Below are 22,413 nucleotides of genomic sequence, written 5' to 3'. Positions count from 1 at the left end.
TCTCCCAATGAATACTTGAAACTGGCATAGCTAGAGAAGAAATTGCCTATTATGATAATAAATAATGGTTTTACTCTGCTGAAACAACATTCTTAGGGAGTCTGTGTGTGTTTGTTGGGGGGCGATGTATGGATAGTTGAAGTAAGTAGGACAGTATTTGAGAAACAGGTTTTTACAAACCGTTTTTTTTTTTATTTTATTTTTTATTTTTTAAATTTTTAAAAAAATTTATTTACTTTTGGCTGCGTTGGGTCTTTGTTGCTGCGCGCGGGCTTTCTCTAGTTGCGGCGAGCGGGGGCTCTCTTCGTTGCAATGCACGGGCTTCTCATTGCGGTGGCTTCTCATTGTGGAGCACGGGCTCTAGGCGCACAGGCTTCAGTAGTTGTGGCTCGTGGGCTCTAGAGTGCAGGCTCATTAGTTGTGGCGCATGGGCTTAGCTGCTCCATGGCATGTGGGATCTTCCCGGACCAAGGCTCGAACCTGTGTCCCCTGCATTGGCAGGCGGATTCTTAACTGCCGCGCCACCAGGGAAGCCCTCAAACCATTTTTTTAAATGTATCTCTCCCAACTGCAACTTTTTTCTTCCCTACACTTATTTTCTTTAAACGATTGAAGAGAGCTTGAATGGTTTGTCAGGTTGTCACCATACTAGACTGGTTCTTCTTGGCTTTCACAAGAAAATAATCTATTTAAAATACCTTTGGTAATTAAGCTTTGTTACATAGCTATTTCCTCCTGCCTCAGATCTTTTCTTCAAAACATCATTTTTTTTTAATGTCTTTTTTTTTTTAATTTATTTTATTTTTGGCTGTATTGGGTCTTAGTTGCAGTGCATGGGCTTCTCATTGCGGTGGCTTCTCTTGTTGCGGAGCATGGGCTCTAGGCGTGCGGGCTTCAGTAGTTGTGGCACGTGGGCTTAGTAGTTGTGGCTTGCGGGCTCTAGAGCTTATGCTCAGTAGTTGTGACACACGGGCTTAGTTGCTCCACGGCACGTGGAATCTTCCCGGACCAGGGCTCGAACCCGTGTCCCCTGCATTGGCAGGTGGATTCTTAACCACTGTGCCACCAGGGAAGTCCAAAACATCATTTCTTGATGAAATGATTCTTCACAAAATCATTCTATTAGGTTGGCCAAAAAGTGCCTTCGGTTTTGAAGTAAAAATAAAAGACACATTTTTCATTTTCACCAAGAACTTTATTGAACAAGGTATTCATCCTTTTGTTCCACTACCTTCTGCCATTTTCAGGCAACTTCATAATTCTATCTTCCCAAAACTTTTTATCTTTTTGAGCAAAGAACTGTTCCAGGTGCCTTTTACAGTCTTCCAGGAATGGAAATTTTTTCCATTAAGAGAATTTTGTAAAGACCAAAATAAATGGAAATCCGAAGGTGCAATGTCTGGTGAATACAGCAGGTGAATCAGAACTTCCCAGCCAAGCTGTAACAGTTTTTGCCTGGTCATCGAAGAGACATGCAGTCTTGTGTTATTCTGATGGAAGATTATACGTTTTCTGTTGACTAATTCTGTATGCTTTTCGAGTGCTGCTTTCAGTTGGTCTAACTGGGAGCAGTACTTGTTGGAATTAATCATTTGGTTTTCTGGAAGGAGCTCACCATAGAGGACTCCCTTCCAATCCCACCATATACACAACATCACCTTCTTTGGATGAAGACCGGCCTTCGGTGTGGTCGTTGGTTCGTTTCCCCCACTATCTCTTCCGTTCCATATTATTGTACAGTATCCACTTTTCATCACCTGTCACAATTTGTTTTAAAAATGGAATGTTTTCATTACATTTCTGTAGAGAATTGCATACGGAAATAGGGTCTAGAAGATTTTTTTTCACTTAACTTATGTGGAACCCAAACATCAAAGCGATGAACATAACCAAGCTGGTGCAAATGATTTTCAACACTTGATTTGGATATTTTGAGTATGTCAGCTATCTCTCGCGTCGTATAACATTCGTTGTTTTCAATTAATGTCTTCGATTTGATTGCTGTCACCTTCAACTGGTCTACCTGACCATGGAGCATCGTCCAGTGAGAAATCTCCAGCACGAAACTTTGCAAACACTTTTGACACATTCGATCAGTGACAGCACCTTCTCCATACACTATGCAAATGTTTTTTTGCGTTTCAGTCGCGTTTTTACCTTTCTTGAAATAATAAAGCCTAATATGCCGAAAATGTTGCTTTTTTTCTTCCATCTTCAATATAAAAATGGCTACAGAAAAATTCACCAATTTTGATGTCCTTTTTTAAATGCAGGGTAATATGACAGCTCGCATACAATCTAACAAAATTGTTTCAAATAATGTTAAAGACAACTAAGTGCTACTAGAGCCATCTTATGGAAAAAACCGAACAAACCTTTTGGCCAGCCCAATATTAATCTTTTAAGCATTTCCATTAGTCTTTTAAATGGGTTGTGGATTATCCACTTTACATGAGTAAATAGTTTTGAGTAAAAAGGCATTTTAAAAGCCAATGTAATATACACCAATATGTATAAAATAGATAACCAATAAGAACCTGCTGTATAAAAAATAAAATTTTTAAAAAAGCCAATGTAAATGACTATGGCCAGTTTTTGTTTAAAAGACAATATAAATGCATGGTAATGGTTGGGATATGATACATTCCAGTGTGCCTATTAATTTTAAAATGTATGGCTATGGAAAAAGCCTGCCTTACTGTCTCTCATCAATCACAGCCCCTGCCATCTGAAGACCTTAAAATATAGTGATCTTAATGCTCAAATGTGCAAGGTAGATGTTTTGATATTTGGCTTAAGGAATACTAAAATATCAGCATTTTGATATTTAGATTCACTAAAAAGTAAAAATAAATATTAAAGAAAACAAATCCATAAAATAAGTTTAGTATAGGCTTTAGGGCTTCAACCTGTATTGTAAGGAGCTAACCTCTTGGTGAAAAGAGCTTTTTGACTTCCTGGGACATTAGGCCAGGTGGGGATGGGAGAGAGGAGGTTGCCTTTTTGTTTATTCCAAGGTTAGGGTAGCCAGTGGAAAGGTGTTTCTTTCTAGTTTTCCTGGACTACTTAGTGCCTTTCCTCATGCCTGTACCTCCCCCGTCCTCTACACTGTACATTGTTAGTCAATGTTGGATTGTAATTGAGTTCACCATGATAGAAGGGACATAAGTCACGTTACCCAGAAATAAAAATTTTGCATTTGGCCAGACTTTACATAATATCTTGGGAACTTGCGGCTAGGGTATAGGAGAAAAATCAAGGGCCATAGGCAGATGTTAATATCATAAAAAGAATGACAGCCAGGTGTTATGTGCCTCTTGAAGGAAGACTAATACTACCTATCAAGTATCTCCTTGCTAAAACAAAAAACATTGATAGGCAAAGCCTCTAGATCAGGGTCTCTCAACACTGACACTTGAGGTTTTGGATCAGATCATTCTTTATTGTGGGAGCTGTCCTAGATACTGTAGGATGATTAGCAGCATCCTTGGTATACAAGTGCTAGACGCCAGTAGCGCCTCTCTACTTGCGACAACCAAAACTGTTTTCAGGTGTTACCAAATGTCTCTCGGGTAGCAAAATCACTCTTGGTTAGGAGCTTTTTGCTGCTAGATCTAACTACCAGTTTATGGAAATAGGGGACAGATTAACCTGTTAAACATTATTCCAGGGATTGATCACATCTGCAAAATCCAGAATGTGGAACACTGGATAAAAAACCTAGTTTCTTCAATAAATAAATTGTAAGGATAATAAAGAAGGGGAACTCTAAGATTAAGAGACTTGAGGAAATGTCAATGTCAACCAAATGCAATGTATGGACCATGTTTGGAGCCTGATCAAAACAAACCCATGTAAGAAAACACTTCCAACAGCTAGGGAACTTTCAACACCATCTCCGTATTTAATGTTTCAGAATTAATTCAGGAGGGTATCTTTTAGAGGTAGATACTGAACTATTTATGATGTCAGAGTTCTGGGTTTTGCATCAAAATAATCTGTGAGCCTAAGTTTGGTGCGTGTGGGGTGGGGGAGATGGATGAGATGATGGATGAAATGAGATTGGCCATGAGTTAATGACCTTTGAAAGTGGATAATGAGGTTCATCATCTTCTCTACCTTTTGCATTTGACTTTTTTTATAATTAAAAACAAAAAAAGGAAACATAGTACTGATAATATCAAAAAAGAAGCAAAACTGGGTAATAATTAGGAAGAATCACCGTTCTACCATTTGAATGGACGAGTTCAAAAGGAATTAATTCCTAGAAGATCTCTGGGTATAGGGTGACCTATTCAAATAGTTTCCTAATGAGAGTAAAATACACAGTATAAGCTGATCAAGTCTGTATTTAAAAAGTGCTACTAGCTGACTTTTATTGATAATACTTATCATATTTATCACTTAAATCTCAAATGTTTTATAAACATGTTAATACTTTGAGAGGCACTTTAACCATAACAGCCTGTATTCAGCCCCTTGTCAAAGAATTATAAACATTTTAATTTGACAACACATGAAGTAGATGAGGCAAAAAGGGACCATGTTAGGGCTTAATTTTTCATTTTTTTTAAAAACGGAACTTGTTTTGTTTTTTTTAGGTTTTTGGCTGTGTTGGGTCTTCTTTGCTGTGTGCGGGCTTTCTCTAGTTGCAGTGAGCGGGGGCTACTCTTCGTTGTGGTGCGCAGGCTTCTCATAGCGGTGGCTTCTCTTGTTGCGGAGCACGGGCTCTAGGCGTGTGGGCTCAGTAGTTGTGGCTCGCGGGCTTTAGAGCACAGGCTCAGTAGTTGTGGCACACGGGCTTAGTTGCTCCGTGGCATGTGGGATCTTCCCGGACCAGGGCTCGAACCTGTGTACCCTGCATTGGCAGGTGGATTCTTAACCACTGCACCACCAGGGAAGCCCTAGGGCTTGTTTTAAAGTGCCTTATTCAGAGGGCTGAGACAAATCCCACACCATACCAAATGTTCATTTTAACCAGAGTACTTAAGAAAGAGAAAGAAAAAAGGAATACAACTTAGCTGAAGTATTCATTTTTATAAAAATGTGTTTTATTTTAAAACAAGTCTATAAAAGTAGAAATCCCATACAAAAATACAGATTACTCTGACATGTTAGCAAAGTAGCTTACGGCTGGACTTGAGTTTGGAAGTACTGTATGTTTGAGGGCATCCGGAAGTCAGAGGCCAACCGGATCCTACCTCCAGCCCTTGTCACTAATCTGTAAACAATAATTTCAAGTAGTATTTAGCACTTTTTAACTACTATGGAATTGAAACCTAATCATTTCCTGTATAACACTACTTTAAAATGTTCTTCCTTAGGTCTGAGCAGATAAGGGCACTTCATACCATTGTTTCTAACATTTGAAAAATCTGATTTAGAAAAAGCAATTTTAATAGAAATGATGAGTTTGGGCTTTTTGTTCCATTTTGAACATATTGGGGAGGTCATCAATTTAAATAAGAAATTAGTGTTTTGTGTTTTTTAAAGTAGAATTTAATCCTTTTGCTTCCATGTATCATTAAAAAAAAAAAAATCACTGATGCCATCAAAAGGTTCAGCACCTGAGCCTTAACTTTTATGCAGGTGCCAGCTGTGCTAACTGCTCTGAAACTGCGTGGAACATACACGTGCTTCTACTGTGTATTTCTGATTGAAAGGAACAAGGTTCTTCTTAGGGAACTCTAGGTCCAGTAACCTTATAAAATGGGTTGTTTCAATCATTGTGGGAGGCCATTTAAAACAAAAAAAGGATAATTTAAAATACTTGATTCCAGAGTAATACAAAAATAACTTCAAGAACCTCAGTGATAAAGGAAAACAACAGGTAACCTCAGTTCAGCATTCCATCCGTTTTAAGAATTAGAGACTGACTGGTTCCTACCACCTTTCTAAAACAAAGCAAGTCACTTTAAAGCTAAAGAACCTATATTAACATAATTTGATCATAAAGTCAGAAGTCCACAATTAAATTTCCTCAGCTAATTTAGAATGCTGGGAACACAGTACATAAAGGAGACTTCATTAATGTGCATTAGAGGATCCCCCAGGTTAACCTGTCATAGAGAATTGCCTCTCGAGCCTGTAAATTCTAACCAATTCTATACTTCTGGTTGGCCGGTTGTTTTTTTATTTAGGTTTTAAGGTGAATAACCCGGGGCTATTTGTTTCCATATACCTAATTGCAAATCTAAAGGCCAAGTTGAAATGTGTATTTTTCTTTCTATCCTCAGCAGACTGCCACAAATCTGATTCTCATTCTGTTCAGCTTACACTACAAATAGCTTATTATTTTTTGCAACCTACGTCTTATAAAGCATTACTGAAAAATTAAATAGAAGAAAGTTCAGTTGCCATATAGGCTATGAAAATGATTTGCTGGTGGTGATTTTTAAGCTTGATTCTAAATAGATTTAATAAGAAGGGCACTTGGAAGAGGTGGCTCAAATTTTGCTCTTTAGGGTATCTTGAAATTATAGGCTCACTCTCCTAAAATTTCAAAAGGCATACAGCTTAGGCTCTTAAGGATATAGCAGTGATAAAAGCTTTCATAGTCATTTTTCAAAAGCAACACTTCATAGTTTTCTCTCTCCAACGGTTCTCTAATATACTTGTAGAATGAAGGCAAGAGAAAACCAAGAATAAAAATAGCTGAGCTCTCCACAACTGGGCTTCCTGCCTACTTTCCCTGTTCAAAGAAAAGAGGAGACACCATCCTGCAATAGATACTTCATAGACAACTGGGCTTCTGCAGTGTCAGTCGGCATCTGATGCCCCATATCTCCTGGTTCTTTTTGTTGCCAGTGGTTGGCCTGGCGATGGTGGTGAAAGGGGAACAATTAATTTGTAGATGAGGAAGGGCTTCCTTTAATAGTTGAAGGGTACTGTCTGGCACGATTCCAAAGACTTGTAGTGTTTTTAGTGTGGGAATTTCTCCAAGTTCACTGGAAAGGAAGAGAGAGACTTTCAGAGTAGCAGTATCTATGGTAACTGTTCCCCTAGAGTAACATGACCCACTTTTTACAATTTGTATTATATTTTATAAAAATGCAAACTGAAGGCAAAATTTGCAATCAGTGATTTGAGAAAATTGTACAGGTGAATCAAACCACAAAGCACAGTCCACAGCTTGGGCAACACAGCGTAAGGAAACACACAAGTGCGTTTTGTTGAATTTCTAATAACTGGAAAACTCCAAGGTTTATTTAAAGTCCAACCATATTTTCTTCCTTTCTCCATTCTTGGTTTAGACTGAAAAGTATCACCGTGTTGTGAGAAGCCAGCAAGCTAGTGGTGGTAAAAGTAAATGTTTTACTGTGGCATCAGATGGAGTCACCAAAGGTTACATGCAACTTAAGGATACGGACTTGACCTTTATTTGAACTAGGCTCGCCCTCTCAAAAGGAGATGTGAGCAGAGCCGATAACTTCTAAATAATGGTTAATACTCAACAAGTCCATTACACGTGATGAAACCTAACAGTGACTTCACGAAGATATTTTAAGGTTATGTGTTGGGTGCAGATAGAGACAGTAGACATCTTACTTCTCTACATATCACCATTTTTTTTTTCTGTCACATGTATCGCAGTCCTCTTCCTAGGTATTTCACATTAAGTAAAACACAACTCTTGTCAAGAGTGAAATTCTGTTCCACAAAAAAGGGAGCCTGTTTTCCCAAAGTAAATACTCTTTGGTAATGATTCTTTTTTTTTAACCCAGGTCTGTGTGCTTAGAAATTCATCTCTCTGATCTGTATGTGCGCCAGGTTGGAACACACAGTACAAAGTCTCAGGAAAGGGAATATTTAGTTTGGAGTTTCAACAAAATCCCACTGCAGATCGATGAGCACATCAATCACCTAGAATTAGAAGCATCCGTTGTATTTTCATATTGCCAATAATTACTTAAAAAAATAAACCTTCCTGATAATAACTGTCATCTTGCCTCCAATCTTTCTTCCTTTCAGCTTAGTGTATATACCAATGACCAAGGCATCTTCGTAAAGCCTAGCTCAGACTATGTCCTTCCCATGCTCAAAAATCTTTGATACCTCCCTCATGTTTACAGAACTCAAACCATTCTGTTGGCCTTAGGCCCTTCATTGCTAAACCTGCTCTCCCACTCTTCCCACTCCCCCTCTAAGCGTATTTATTCTACATTCAAGAAAGTGTTTTAAACCCCATAGGTGTTTATATACATTAGCTGAAAACAAGAGGAAGGGTAATTTAGAAAATAAAAGTACTATCCAAGTAAAATAAATATGCTTGGTGTTCCTAAGGGGCCGGTAAGATCCAGAGATCACAACAGACCGAAAAGAAAGTCAGCGAGAACAAACTGTTGTTGTTCGTAAAGTAAGCTAATCTCTGGAACAGAAACAGGAGTGCACGGGGCTTCCCTGGCGGCACAGTGGTTAGGAATCCGCCTGCCAAGGCAGGGGATGCGGGTTCGAGCCCTGGTCCGGGAAGATCCCACATGCTGCGGAGCAACTAAGCCCGTGCGGCACAACTACTGAGCCTGGCGCTCTACAGCCCGCAAGCCACAACTACTGAGCCCACGAGCCACAACTCCTGAAGCCTGAGCGCCTAGAGCTTGTGCTTCGCAACAAGAGAAGCCACCGCAACGAAGAGTAGACCCCACTCGCCGCAACTAGAGAAAACCCACGCACAGCAATGAAGACCCAACGCAGCCAAAAATAAAATAAATAAACTTATTTTAAAAAAAAGAAAAAAAAGAAACAGGAGTGTAAAGAAAGGTCAGTATACATAGGTGTTTATACTTATTATCACTGAAGATGATAGCAATCCTGCCCCAAACTTAAATCCCTCTTATGTGAAATCTGAATACGAGAACTTTGTCATAGCCATGAGAATTCGGGTTCTGCGATCTCCAGATCAGCCAAATTGTAAGACATTCTGCAGTGGATAGTATTTAAAAGAAGAAACTATAGGTGGGAGTGAGGAGGGATGGCAGATGATAGAAGAGGAAATGTTCTTGCAACAGCACTTCAAAAGAGCTTGGTGAGGAAGGAAATTACACCAGACACTTAGAAGACACTCAGGTGTTTACCTGTGAGTAAGAAGTGAGCGGTATAAGATGGGATGGTGGACGAATGATCATTCCCAAGTCGAAAAACCAAAAAGTCTCTAAAATTTTAAGGAGAACCAAAAAACAAACAACAACAACAAAAAGCCTCTTGTATGTGTATCACCTACAACACAGCAGAACACATATGCAAGTATCTCTTTGAAACTACAAGGTAAGAGACTGAAAAGCCAACGAAGGGAGAGTAAATCGGTATGAATAGTTTAAGAGCCATGATTTCTAACTTAAGAAGTATAAAATGACACTGATGTCTTAAAGTGTCTCTAGTTAGTAAAACAAAAGGTATTTATAAACCCTTTCACAGGTTCACTGCTTACCTCATCTACATAATCCCATTTTCCTTATAAAATCTTAAATTCCTCAACTACAAATTCTCCTACAGGAGTTATTATTTAGTCTCTCCTAATCTCAGATCACTTTACTATCTCCAGCTTGGATTTCTTACTTGAATGAGAAATACAGAATAATTAGAAGGACTTTTGGATATAAGGAAATCAGACCAGTTAAGGAGTAAGGGAATAAATACAATGAGGGTATGTCCTGCAGACAAAAAACCTATAGTTTCCCAAGTATTTTAAAGCATTATCATTACAGAAGAAACACACTCAAATTTTATTTTCCCACTTCTGAGATAAGAAATGAAAATTCTTTAGCACAAATGACTTTCTGGAAATTATTGTTGAGGATCCTAGAATTCTTACTAAGCATTTCACAGACATCAGCCGGCAGAATGACTGAAATTGGAGAGCAAGACATTTTATCTGGAGAAACTTTTAAGGATAGGGTACTAGCAAACTCATCTTAATGGATTCACAAGGTAAACCAGTATACTATCTACATAATGTCTTAAGAGACATACTCTTTTACCTTAAAGTTCAAGGACAGCATCTTTCTTCTGTCTGTTCTCACTCTATTCTGGTGGTCTGGCTTGTCACTAAACTCCTGATGCCCCTGTTTCCCTTATTTCGAGACAATATTTAGACAAATCAGTTACAACAAAGCTGTGAGGGTTCACACCTAGGTCTGTGACTTCAGGCCCACGCTCTGAACCATCAATTCACACTGCCTGCAGATATTACTATGCAAGCATTATCACCCCACTGGATAAAAAATATGTGAAGGCTCACAGCCTCCTCTTAGCCTCTGCTCAAGAGAAAGCATCTGGGTATTCTCTGCTTAGCTTCTTTCTCTCTGGAGAGAAAGAACAAAAGTAAGACATGTGGATAGATTCTCTTGAGAAAAGCAACCAAAAAAGAATGATCACTGCACTCCAGGGCGCTGCACAGGCAATGAAGCTGAAGCCTAGATAGCAAGGACGGGAAAGAATGGTTGACAGAGAAACCTCTTTGGGTGGACACTGCAGGCTCCTAGGAGTTCTGGATGCTAGAAAATTCAAGTGGCAGGAGATTTTAATAAGAGCTCCATGCATATGAATTGAGACTCCAACATCTGAGAGCCCTGAAACTAAATACTAGCATTCCTTTTAGGCAGTGCTTTCCCAAATGAGATACCTGCTCAGACCCTGAGCCCCAAGATTAATTATAGTTATTTATTAAAAAATGTAATTACCAGATTCCCTAATTCTACTAGTTAACTCTATGTAAGTGAAGTATCTGATTTATTCATTAATTCCTTTTTTATAAAAAAATTATTTTTTAAAAATTGAAGTATAGTTGATTTACAATGTTGTGTTGGTGTAGAGCAAAGTGACTCAGTTATGTATATGTATACATATATTCTTTTTCAGATTCTTTTCCATTATAGGTTATTACAAGATACTGAATATAGTTCCCTGTGCTATATTACAAGATACTGAATATAGGTCCTTGTTGTTTATCTATTTTATATATAGTGGTGTGTATCTGTTAATCCCAAACTCCTAATTTATCTCTCCCCCCTGCTGCCCTTTCCCCTTTGATAACCATAAATTTGTTTTCAATGTCTGTGAGTCTATTTCTGTTCTGTAGATAAGTTCACTTGTATCATTTTTTTAGATTCCACATATAAATGATATCACATGACATTTTCCTTTTTCTGTCTGATTTACTTTACTTAGTATGATAATCTTTAGGTCTATCCATGTTGCCGCAAATGGCATTATTTCATTCATTTTTACAGCTGAGTAATATTCCATTGTATGTATATATGTGTGTGTGTGTATATATATATATATATATATATATATATATATATATATCACATCTTCTTTATCCATTCATCTGTTGATGGACATTTAAGTTGCTTCCATGTCTTGGCTACTGTAAATAGTGCTGCTATATTCATTAATTCTTGAAACTAACTTACAAGATCTAAACCAGTAATTTGAGAACTACATAAATTCTGTGTTCAAACTCACCACCTTTCTTTGGTAGGAACCAGAAGCTTGATTACCTTCATATGGATAGTGAGTTTAAATGAGGTCAGCAGCCTAATTCAGGGCATACTGGTTGGAATGAGAAAGAAGGGCACCAGGCCAAATCCAAGATACTGACTTCTTGAGGTTTTTAATAAAACTGCTATACACTTATATTTGAACCAGGGAAGAATTTTCCAGCCCTTTGAAATATAGGAAAACTTCTTAAAACTAAAGAGATGATGTTATTTCCAGGATGACTTGGGTATAGCACTTCTTAAAAGGAAGATGGACCCGATTCTGTTTTTGTTTGCACTGCCTTGATTTTGTGGAAGTTGCTGAGCAGGGACAAAATTAATCACTGTAACAGCTACCAGATTAGATACAGACTACTTTGCACATGTCCAGGAGACCTGGAATGCAGACCCAGCGCAGCCAGTAACTCACTATTCAGCTTTGGGTAAGTTACTTTACTCTTCTGGATCTCAATCTCCCCCCTTTTCAAAGAGAGCATCACTCTTACAATACCTACTATTTAAATTGTTTATTTTTTTCATTCCTTGACCATCCAGGACAGATGCCACTAGAAGATTACAGAATTTTTCCTCTAAGCTCAGATGAAAGTTTTTGGAATCAACTCTAGTAGACTTGAAAAGTTTCGGAAACACACACACGCACGCATGCACACACGCACACACACTGGGTCTGCCTACCCCGTCATATAATCTGAGCTTCCTGGGAGTAAAGGCTATCTTCTCCCGCTTTTGTAAGTTCTCAACAAGTACTAGTACAGTATTCTAATATTTAAACTCGCTCACAGCTAAATAAATGTTTAGTAAACTACCTCAATCCACTCAACTCTACTAGACATTTTCAGCAAAAAATTTTGCCTTGGTTTTTCTATTTTGCTAGTCTTTCCTAACCAGTGTGTGGTACACTAATTTGATGTTTAAGTAAGTTTTAAACATCTGCTGTTAATAATGGATTTTACCACCAAGTGACATCTCTTTTGGTCCCTGCCCTCTGCTTGCTTTAGAAAACAAAAGTACTTACAGTAAAGTTTCAGGTATTATGTCATAGCACCGACTGAGTGATAGGTGTTGGAGGTAGTTGAGCTGGAAGAATTCCGGAAAGCAGTCACTTTTCAGCATGACACTATCGCTGTAACAGAAGGAAAAATTCAAAATCTAGCCATCAATCCCAGATGGAGAAGACAGGAATAGTCTATTGCTTAGTTCCTTCAATTCAACATATTAAGATCCTTTCTTCATTCAGTGAGCAATCATGAATTTTCATTTTTAAAAAAATTTTTTGTCTTAAATAAAAACATACCTTAAGTCTAGGTGGACAAGACTGGGACATCTTCCAACTAAGGTAGAGACATCTAGAAAAAAAATGATGGTCACTATCAAATGAGGAATCAGACAAGGATCCCTGCTGTCAATACTTCATTTCACATTGTGCTGGAAATTCAGAATGGTGCAATTAGAGTCACTCACTGTTAGAGACAAAAAACAAAATTATCATCTTGGCATATAAGACTTTCTACCTGGAAAATCCAAGAGAATCATCTGAAAAACTACTGGAAATACACAGTAAGAGAACTAACTGTGTAAAATGACTGGAAAACAAACTCCTTAGCTTATCTATGTGTCAGCAATTGCTGACTGGAAATAGGGAAAAACAAGTCCTATTCACAATAGCAAAAAGCAAAACCAAACAGCACAATATATAAACAAACAACATATCATAAAGGTAGCACTCAAAATCAGTGGGGGAGATCATGGATTATTAAAAAATAATATGGTTACCACAACTGGAAAAAACTTACTTCTCCAGCTCAAATAAAATATCCAAATAAATTCCACATATGTTAAAAACTTCCAAATGCAAAAATGAATAATTATTCATTGCATCTTGGGATAGGTAAGGAGTTTCTAAACATAAAGTAAAACATAAAGGGAACACTGATAATTTACTACATAATTTTTTTTTTAAATTTTTATTTATTTATTTTGGTTGTGCTGGGTCTTCATTGAGGCACGTGGGCTCCTCTAGTTGCGGCGTGCAGGCTCTACAGCACGCAGGCTTCAGTAGTTGCGGCGCACGGGCTTAGTTGCAGTGTGTGGGATCTTGGTTCCCTGACCAGGAATCGAACCTGGCCTCCTGCATTGGAAGTGCAGAGTCTTAACCACTGGACCACGAGGGAAGTCCCCTGCTACATACATTTTTTAAAAACTCTACCATGTTAAAGCAAAACAGAACACAAGCAGAATTAAAGAGGTATCAGAAAACTGAGAATAAATGTTTCCAACAGAGTTAATGGTCATTATATAAAGAGTATTAAAAAAAAAATGGGCAAAGAACATAAACAGATACTTTGCAAAATACAGACATAATAAAAATGGAGCAAGAAATGCAAAATAAAATTAAAATATTGCTTTTCTGCCATCAAATGAAAAACAAATCCTATTATAATGCCCAGAATTGATGAACTATCATAAAGCAGGTCCCTCCATATACTAAAAGTGGATATTTAATTTTATGCAGCCTTTCAGAGGACCTGATTTTTTTTTAAAGTGAACTGATCTTTTTTAAAACAAGTGTTCAGGGCATTACACATTTAGCTCTTTGGCTCAGTAATTCCACTTTTAGAAAAATAATTAGAGATATGCATTACGATATTCATTGTAGTGACAGTTACAAAAGCCCCTCCCCCTGATTACTTTAATAGGTTAACCTGCGTCCAATCTATGGAACACACTGCTAACAGGAGCTATTAAAAAGCTTTTTAATAACATTTTGTGACATGAAAAAATATTCAGGATATGTTGTATAGTGAAAACAAAACAAAATATATATAATGCATTATAATCTCAATTTAGTTAAAACACACAAATTCATATTTATGCACAAACACACACAGAAAGAAAGGGGGCTGGGGGTTGGAAGGCTGGAAGAAAATAATCCAAATGTTAACTACAGTCACCAATGATGGTAGGATCAGAGATAACTTTTCAGAATTTGGAAGAAAGTCACATGCGGTACTTTGTAATCAGAACATGAATCAGTGTTATTTACTTTGAAAAAGAGACAAATTTTATTAATGTTTGAGGGGTTTTGTTTTTTTTTTTCCCTTCTCACAGCTACATCTTCAGTCCCATCCCCTCCCCTGAATCCTAGACTTGCATTTTCAACACAGCCAACACGCCCACAGGGCTATGTGATAAGCATCTCAAATTTATGCCTAAAACCAAACGCTTGATTTCTCCTCTCAATCCGCTCCTTCCCTAAAGTCTTCCCCATCTTAGTAAGTGGGAACTTCACCAATCCAGTTGCTGTAGCCAAAACCCTGGGAGTCGTACTTGACTGTTTCCTCATATCCCACATCCAATCTGTTACCAAATCCTGTTAGTCGGCTTTCAAACTGTGTCTGAAGTCGGATCACTTCTTTTTTTTTTTTTTTTTTAAATTCCTTAGCAAGAGGCCCTGAATTTTTTTTTTTTAATAGGAGCACACCGTTTTTGTTTGTTTGTTTTTTTATTTGTTTATTTTTGGCTGTGTCGGGTCTTCGTTTCTGTGCGAGGGCTTTCTCTAGTTGCGGCAAGCGGGGACCACTCTTCATCACGGTGTGCGGGCCTCTCACTATTGTGGTCTCTCTTGTTGCGGAGCAGAGGCTCCAGACGCGCAGGCTCAGTAATTGTGGCTCATGGGCCCAGTTGCTCCACGGCATGTGGGATCTTCCCAGACCAGGGCTCAAACCTGTGTCCCCTGCATTGGCAGGCAGATTCTCAACCACTGTGCCACCAGGGAAGCCCTCGGATCACTTCTTACTTCCTCAAATGTTACCACCCTAGTCTCCAGCAGCCTTTTCGCAGCACAGCACCGGAAGGAGACTTCAAAGGTGAGTCAGATCATTTCACTCTTGCTCAAAACACTCCAATGGCTTCCCATCTTACTCAGGAAAAAAATGGAAACAGAGTTTTTGCCTTGGCTTAGAGAGAACCCCCCAGCTATCTCAGCTCCTACGACTGTCCTCCCCGCCTCCCCCCTCACTGGCTCCCATTCCGAGAGGAAGAAACCTCACACATTAATAAAGTTTGCCTATTTTAAAAAATAAATAACATTTATTGATTCATTTTCCGATTACAAAGTAGCATGTGTGACTTTCCTCCAAAGGCACTTGCTGGTCCTTAGTTCTAGAATGTTCTTTCCTTATGTATCTACATGGCTCACTCCTTCACTCCTTCAGGTCTGTGCTCAAGTGTCACTTCCTCAGGAAGGCCTTCTCTTTGACCATTCCATCTGAAAAGAGCCCCCTACCTGCCACACTCTACCTCAGCACTCTACTTTAAATTCTTCCTCCTTGCATTTTCACCTCCTTTTATCACATTTAATTCCTTGTTGATTGTCTGGCTTCCCCACCAGAATGGAAGCTTCACAAGGATGACTTTCTCTGTTCTGTTCAAGGCCACGCCTCCCAAGTCTGAACAGGGCTTTATGCATTATAGGGGCTCAATAAATTGGAATAAATTTGTCTCATTAGTCACTAAAAAATGAAGAAGTGCACAGCACAATTTTAAGTGACCCATCATCTCGCCAGCCAGCCAGCCATCCACAAAATCCACAACCAGATACAACCTTATTTTGCCACCACCTGGGAAAGAACGAAACCTTGGGGGATAAAACTGGTCAGTCTCTGTCTCCAGCCCTTGTTGAAGCCGCGGTCTTCCCTCGGTGGGAAGAGTTAGTAAACAGCAGTCCCTGCCAAGATTCCTCTTCACTGTCTCCTTCATTTCACTTGAGTTAGAAGGGATCTTAGAAACCACGTAATCTAACCTGTCATTTTAAAAGAGAGACAATTTTAGCTAGAGAAGTCCAAGGAAATCCAAGACCAAAAGCTAGGTCCTCCAAACCTCATTTGGTGCTCATCTGGGTAGAGAATGAAAACATCAACAGCCAACCATTACTGATCTCTCATTATGTGCCAAGAACAATTCAGCATCCTGTACACCTATTAACCCATTTATTCCTTACTCTAAGAGGTGGGTTCTGTTATCTCCATTTTATTGATGAAGAAATGGAGGAACAGAAAGGTTAAGAGACTTGCTCAAGGCTCCCCAGTAAATGGCAGAGTGGGTACTTGAACCCAGGAGGTCTGGCACCAGTCTTGGAGCTAAAATACAAAATCTGTATTACCATCTAAACAGTGAAATAGTGTGTGCCACTGCTAAAGACATCCATTTAAAAATCTTTGACTCCCATCGTATAATTAAGGAAACTAACACCTCAACGTCTACCCCGCGTCTTTGTCCTTGCCCTGAATGTGTCTAGCAAGCAGGATTTTACTACCTATTATTCCTGCCAAAACTCAGTAAAAAGGCGATTTGTTCTTTTTCGGAGGAACAAAGAGAAGGGTTTTAAGCCAAACTTGGACACAATTTACAGCAGTCTGCCTACAGCAGAACTTCTCGACCTTGCACCCAGAACCTTGGTTCATTACAGAAAAACTCTCAATAAAGAAGTGGGAAATTGAGATATGGGCAGAAATGTACATAGGGCACTGTCTTGTCCTGGGGATGAAGAGGGAAGAACCAGGGGTGGGATTCAACGTGAAGAGCATGCTCACTGGTGGGAGTTTAAAATCCTTGGAAGGCAACTCGGCAAGAACTATCCGAAACCTGAGAACGGAACCTAATCCCCGAGCTGGCAATTCCACTTAGAAATGCACTCAAAGGTTCACTTCTGTCCCTACCAAAGCTGTTTATAAAAGGGAAAAACTGCAAAGATTCTAAACATTCATTACAACGAGAGCAACTGAATAAGTTATGAATGAATCAACACAAATATATTTGATGGAATATCACACAGCCACTGAAAATGACATTTGTGTAGCTACTAAAATGGGGTTACCTGAAATAAAAAGGTGTTACAAAGAATTCCATACACCATGTCCCATTAAAAAAAACACTTTTTAACAGGAAAAAAGACTGGCAAAATGTTAGCGGGACTATTCATTTGTTTTTGTGTTTTTACATGTTTTGGGTATATTTGAGAATGACTAGATAATACTATAACCAGATTTAAAATTGTGTTTAAAGGGAAAAAATGTAGAACAGAACATTTTTCGGTAAGACACATTCTGCAAATGTTTGGTTCAAATCTTTTTAAGTATATTAAAAACTATAATAAATAAAAACGCTTATACTCAGATGAGCTGACACCACCAAGACATGAGGGTAGGGCTGAGGTGTGTGGCTGGCTTAACTAGGCTTTGTGCAGCCCACAGCCTGAGATCACGAAGGGAAGCTGTTAAAATGCTAAGTGAAATAAGTCAGACAGAGAAAGATAACTACTGTATGCTATCACTTATATGAGGAAATCTAAAAAATACAACAAACTAGTGAATATAACAAAAAAGAGGCAGACTCACAGATAAAGAGAACTAGTGGTTACCAGTGGGGAGAAGGAGGGGCGAGGGGCAATACAGGGGTAGGGGATGAAGAGGTACAAACTGTTAGGTATAAAATAAGCTACAAGGATATATTGTACAACATGGGGAATATAGCCAATATTTTATAATAACTATAAAAGTAGTATAACCTTTAAAAATTGTGAATCACTCTACTGTACACCTGTAACTTATATAATATATATCAATTACACTTTAATAAAAAAAACCTTGCCATTTGCAAAAACTTATCTTTGCAAATTAAGATTCTGTCAATATTAGACAAATAAGACAAAGCATAACTGAACGTTGAGGCTTATAAAGACTTTAACTGTCACCTGTTACCCCTGATTTCAAATGTCTGTGTTCATCTAAAAAACCTCATTGTCGGGGATTCCCTGGTGGCGCAGTGGTTGAGAATCTGCCTGCTAATGCAGGGAACACGGGTTCGAGCCCTGGTCTGGGAAGATCCCACATGCCGTGGAGCAACTAGGCCCGTGAGCCACGATTACTGAGCCTGCGCGTCTGGAGCCTGTGCTCTGCAACAAGAGAGGCCCGACAGTGAGAGGCCCGCGCACCGCGATGAAGAGTGGCCCCCGCTCGCCACAACTAGAGAAAGCCCTCGCACAGAAATGAAGACCCAACACAGCCAAAAATAAATAAATTAATTAATTAATTAAAAAAAAAAAAAAAGGAGGCGATCGGATTTGGCATTTGGGAGTTAATTAGAGAGTTCTGAGATGATTTTAAAAAAACAACAACAACAACAACAAAAAACCCTCATTTTCCTCTTAGACTGACTTGAGAGGAATTAGTTATAAATATGAAAGAGGGTTTATAAACAGGGTTTTTCAACCTTGGCGCTACTGACATTTAGGACCAGATTCGTTTTGGTGTGTTATTCTGCTGTCCTGTGCGTTGTTCACCAGCATTCTCGGCTTCTACCCACTAGATGCCAGTAACACCCCTGCAGCCGTGAGAATCAAAAATGTCTCCAGACTTCGCCAAATGTCCCCTTGCAGGCAAAATTGTCCCCAGTTGAGAACCACAGCTTAATACTGATCAAACGCTGCACCGATCGATTTTTAATGTTGGGGTTTTACCTAACAATTTAGTTAATGAAAAGAACTTCTTCTGCTTAAACATAAATTGCTTTAAAGGATAAAGGTTTCCACTTTCAGATTCTGGATTCCAACCCTGCTACCCACTAGCTGTTGGCATTTACATGACCCTTCTGATCAGCCAGCTGCTACCTCATCTGAAAAATAGGAATAGGAACACATGCGCTGGATTAAATGAAACAACTTATGGAGGACCACACCTAGGAGATGCTCGAGAAATCAAACCTGCTGTTATTGTCATGGCTGCTGTGGTTAAGGGGCCAGCAGCCCGGCGGGTCTTACCCGATCTCTGCAGATTCTTTCGGTACCCGCTGAGATTCAGCTGGGTGACAGTCTCTGACACGTGTGCGACAGCCACCTGCACATGCTTTTCAGTGAATTCATAGCACCAGGAGAGGTTCAGTTCATCCAATCTGCACACAAGAGGGGTGATAAAGGAAAGCATGAAACCATCACCCAGAATGAGTTCTCGACGTAGCACCGCCTAAAGCTGCAAACCAAGAACATACAAAGCTGTCGATTCCTTACCATTTTCTGCACAGAACCTCTGCTCCTCTAAGCAGCTACATTCGCTCACCTGAAACTGCTTTCTCCCATCTTGTTCCAGTGTGTTCCAGAAACTTGCCAGGGGATATGAGCCAAGGGCTTAGTGAATGCTGCCCCCTTCTGGAAGAGGAGGGAAGCGCTCTCCTCTCCTGCTCAAACCTCATTGCAGGACTAGATGGAAAAATTCTAGTCTCTATGCTTTCTTTCTCAATCACCCGGGTTGTTAGCAAACAACTACACAGTATGAGCAAGCGCCGGAGATGCTTTAAAAAACTGTTGGATTGTACCGGGGATTCCTAATAAAGAGATGCCGACATTACAAAAACCCACTTTACCTTATTGGGCCTCTGCTAACTGAGCAAATGAGGGCTTCAGAGAAAGAGTCCAACCATTAAACTATACATCCCATTCCTGGCACTGCTGAGAAAATGTAGGGCTACCATTTTACCTCATTGATAACATTCTTATCCAAAGGCAATCTACTTTCAACAGATCATTAAGTAGAAATAAGTACAATGCTATTAGCACAGAGACCAAGGGATATTAAAAAGGACACAGACACAGACACACACACAGTACTGGGTATTCTGTGAACCATGTCCCTCCCTCACTTATTAATTTCTATAACTCTGTAACCTTATTTATATACTGACATTACCACATAATATAAAAGATGTTTTTAATGGAATCACCCAAATTCATGGTGTATTCTGCAATAACAAATTTAATCCAAACTGTTAAGTTAGGTCTACAGGTATTATAGGGAAAAACGCCTGACCGTACAGTCAGGTATAAACAGATACTGTTTGTACATATTGTTGATAAACACACTACTACATTTTCCGTATTTTAATAGTCACAGAAAAAAAAGAGATCACTACACAAGTATCCTTTGGAAACTTAATCGATTTGACTTCTGAGTTTGGATGGAAAGTTTGGAGGGCAAAAGGCATTGCATTATCCAAATCAAGAGCTTGGAGAGTTAGGAATAGCTTAAAAATTTTCCCCGATTCTATTCTGATGTGAAAGGTAACTGTATATTTGAAACAACAGTTCTATAATCAAAATCTCAAATCTCTCCTACCTGCAACAGCTGCTCAGCAAAGTCTTCAGGGCAGATTCAGAGAATCCAGAACACCCAGAAAGGTTTAATCGCGCTAAATTTGTGTTCTGAGCAAGATTACTGGAGAAAGAAGACAAAGTCATAAGAACACCAACAAGACACTCTTACTCAATCAACAAGCATGAGGCTAAGTGAGACAGTTAAAAGCACACAGGCCTCTGAGTCAGAAGTGAGTTTAAATTCACATCTTACTATCTCCATGACACCAAGTAGGACGTTTTGCCTTAGTTTATCATCTGTGAAATGGCAAGATCAGTACCTTTTTGGTAGGGTTGTTAAAATTAAATGATATAATGTAATAAAGGCCTTAACAGTGCCTGGCACAGAGAGTAAGTCCACAACAAACACGGCTCAATGTACTTTAAAAAAAAAAAAACAACCCAGCAATGAAATAAACATTTTTCCATTTCACCCACAATTGGTAAACTTCTACTTATAAAGTCACTAGGTTCTTTCAATTCTGCCCTCTCCTCTACATTCCCAAATGCCTCATGTTAGTGAAATAGTGATTAACAGTGAGAGTTCTGGAATCATACTATATTGCCAGGTTCAAATCTTGGTTCTGCCACCTATTAACTGTGTGACCTTGGACAAGTTATTCAGCCTCTCTGTTCCTCAGTTTCCACATCTGTAAAAAGGGAACAATAAGAACATATTTCATGAGGTTGCTGTGAGGATTAAATCAGAATACCTCTAAAGAATCTAGTATCTGGCACATGGTACGTGCTCAATAAATGTTAGCTGCTATTATTATCATTATTCTATTTTTTCCCATCAGGTGTCATCATTTCTTACCTGAATGAATACAATAGCATCTTAACTAATCTAGTTTCTTTTATGTCTGACTGACCCTCTGAGATGCCCAGTGAGTTAATTTTCTAAAATTCAACTCTGACATGTTCCTTCCATCCTCAGAACCACTCTCCTCTCTTCACCACGCTTCCCTCTTTACAGTGCACAACAGAATCCAGACTTCTTCCAGCGTGGCAGGGGCCCACTCCACTATGATCTGGTCCCTGACCACCCTCACCTGTCACCTCCCTCACTGGGCCCCACGCTCCAGCAATTCCCGACCACTTCAGAGTTTAGACCCAACCAGACTGCTTCCTTCCCCATATCATGGGGAGAACTCCTACCTACATATTTGCAATACTCAGCTTAAGAGTCACTTCCTCCGAGAAGGCTGCCTTCTCGAAATTTAATGAGGTCTCTGTGTGTTGCCACATATTCGCCAACGCACCTAACAAACACACAGCACTGTAATTACTTGTTTCTCCCACAAATGAGGGAGGGACCATGCCTTGATTCATCCCTGTATGTCTAGAACCTAGCACGAGCCCCGGCAATATAGTTAGCATGCAAACTTTGGTTGCCTAGGTGAGTCCTAGAAAGTTTTGTGGAAGCTGGAACACTGCACTGGATATTTTCTGAGTCCATCTGGATATGGACAGGACACCCCAGGTATGCTCAGGAAACAAAATTAACAAAACAACTGACTTTGTGACACGCTCCTGGCTGCCACTCACTTGACAATGGGATCCGAAAGCCGCAGGCCTTCTAAGCTGAGATTCTGCAACTTGGAGCAATGAGACAGAAGGCCGTGAAGGGTAGACACATCGATCACCGAGTTCGACAGGTCCATGTGCTGTACACGAAAAGGGCTGAACACAGAAGGAATAAAAAGAGGTTCCACAAGGTGGCTTACACCAGCA

At 39.3% G+C, this 22,413-nt stretch overlaps 1 protein-coding gene across 3 annotated transcripts in view; it reads right to left on the bottom strand.

The window, feature by feature from the left end:
• SKP2 (S-phase kinase associated protein 2) overlaps positions 1-22,413 on the bottom strand; it is a 124,514-nt gene that overhangs the window by 86,358 nt on the left and 15,743 nt on the right. For 2 of the 3 annotated variants that reach the window (XR_014241858.1, XM_082382411.1), the window contains exons 5-9: positions 22,228-22,362; positions 20,663-20,761; positions 19,315-19,445; positions 12,793-12,844; positions 12,514-12,621 (exon numbers count right to left, since the gene is read on the bottom strand). Coding sequence is in view for 2 of the 3 variants with exons in the window: in XM_082382411.1 (XP_082238537.1) it covers positions 12,514-12,621; positions 12,793-12,844; positions 19,315-19,445; positions 20,663-20,761; positions 22,228-22,362 (525 nt within the window). In the remaining variant the exon portion in view is untranslated. Of the gene's footprint in view, positions 1-5,029; positions 6,948-12,513; positions 12,622-12,792; positions 12,845-19,314; positions 19,446-20,662; positions 20,762-22,227; positions 22,363-22,413 lie in introns of those variants that run through there. The other variant, XM_082382410.1, reaches the window with a different exon arrangement.

This window comes from Balaenoptera borealis (genome assembly GCF_965194805.1).
Source record: "Balaenoptera borealis genome assembly, chromosome: 2".
NCBI lineage: Eukaryota > Metazoa > Chordata > Mammalia > Artiodactyla > Balaenopteridae > Balaenoptera > Balaenoptera borealis.
Note: the sequence above shows the minus strand (reverse complement) of the source record. Positions and strands in the feature narration are given on the sequence as shown.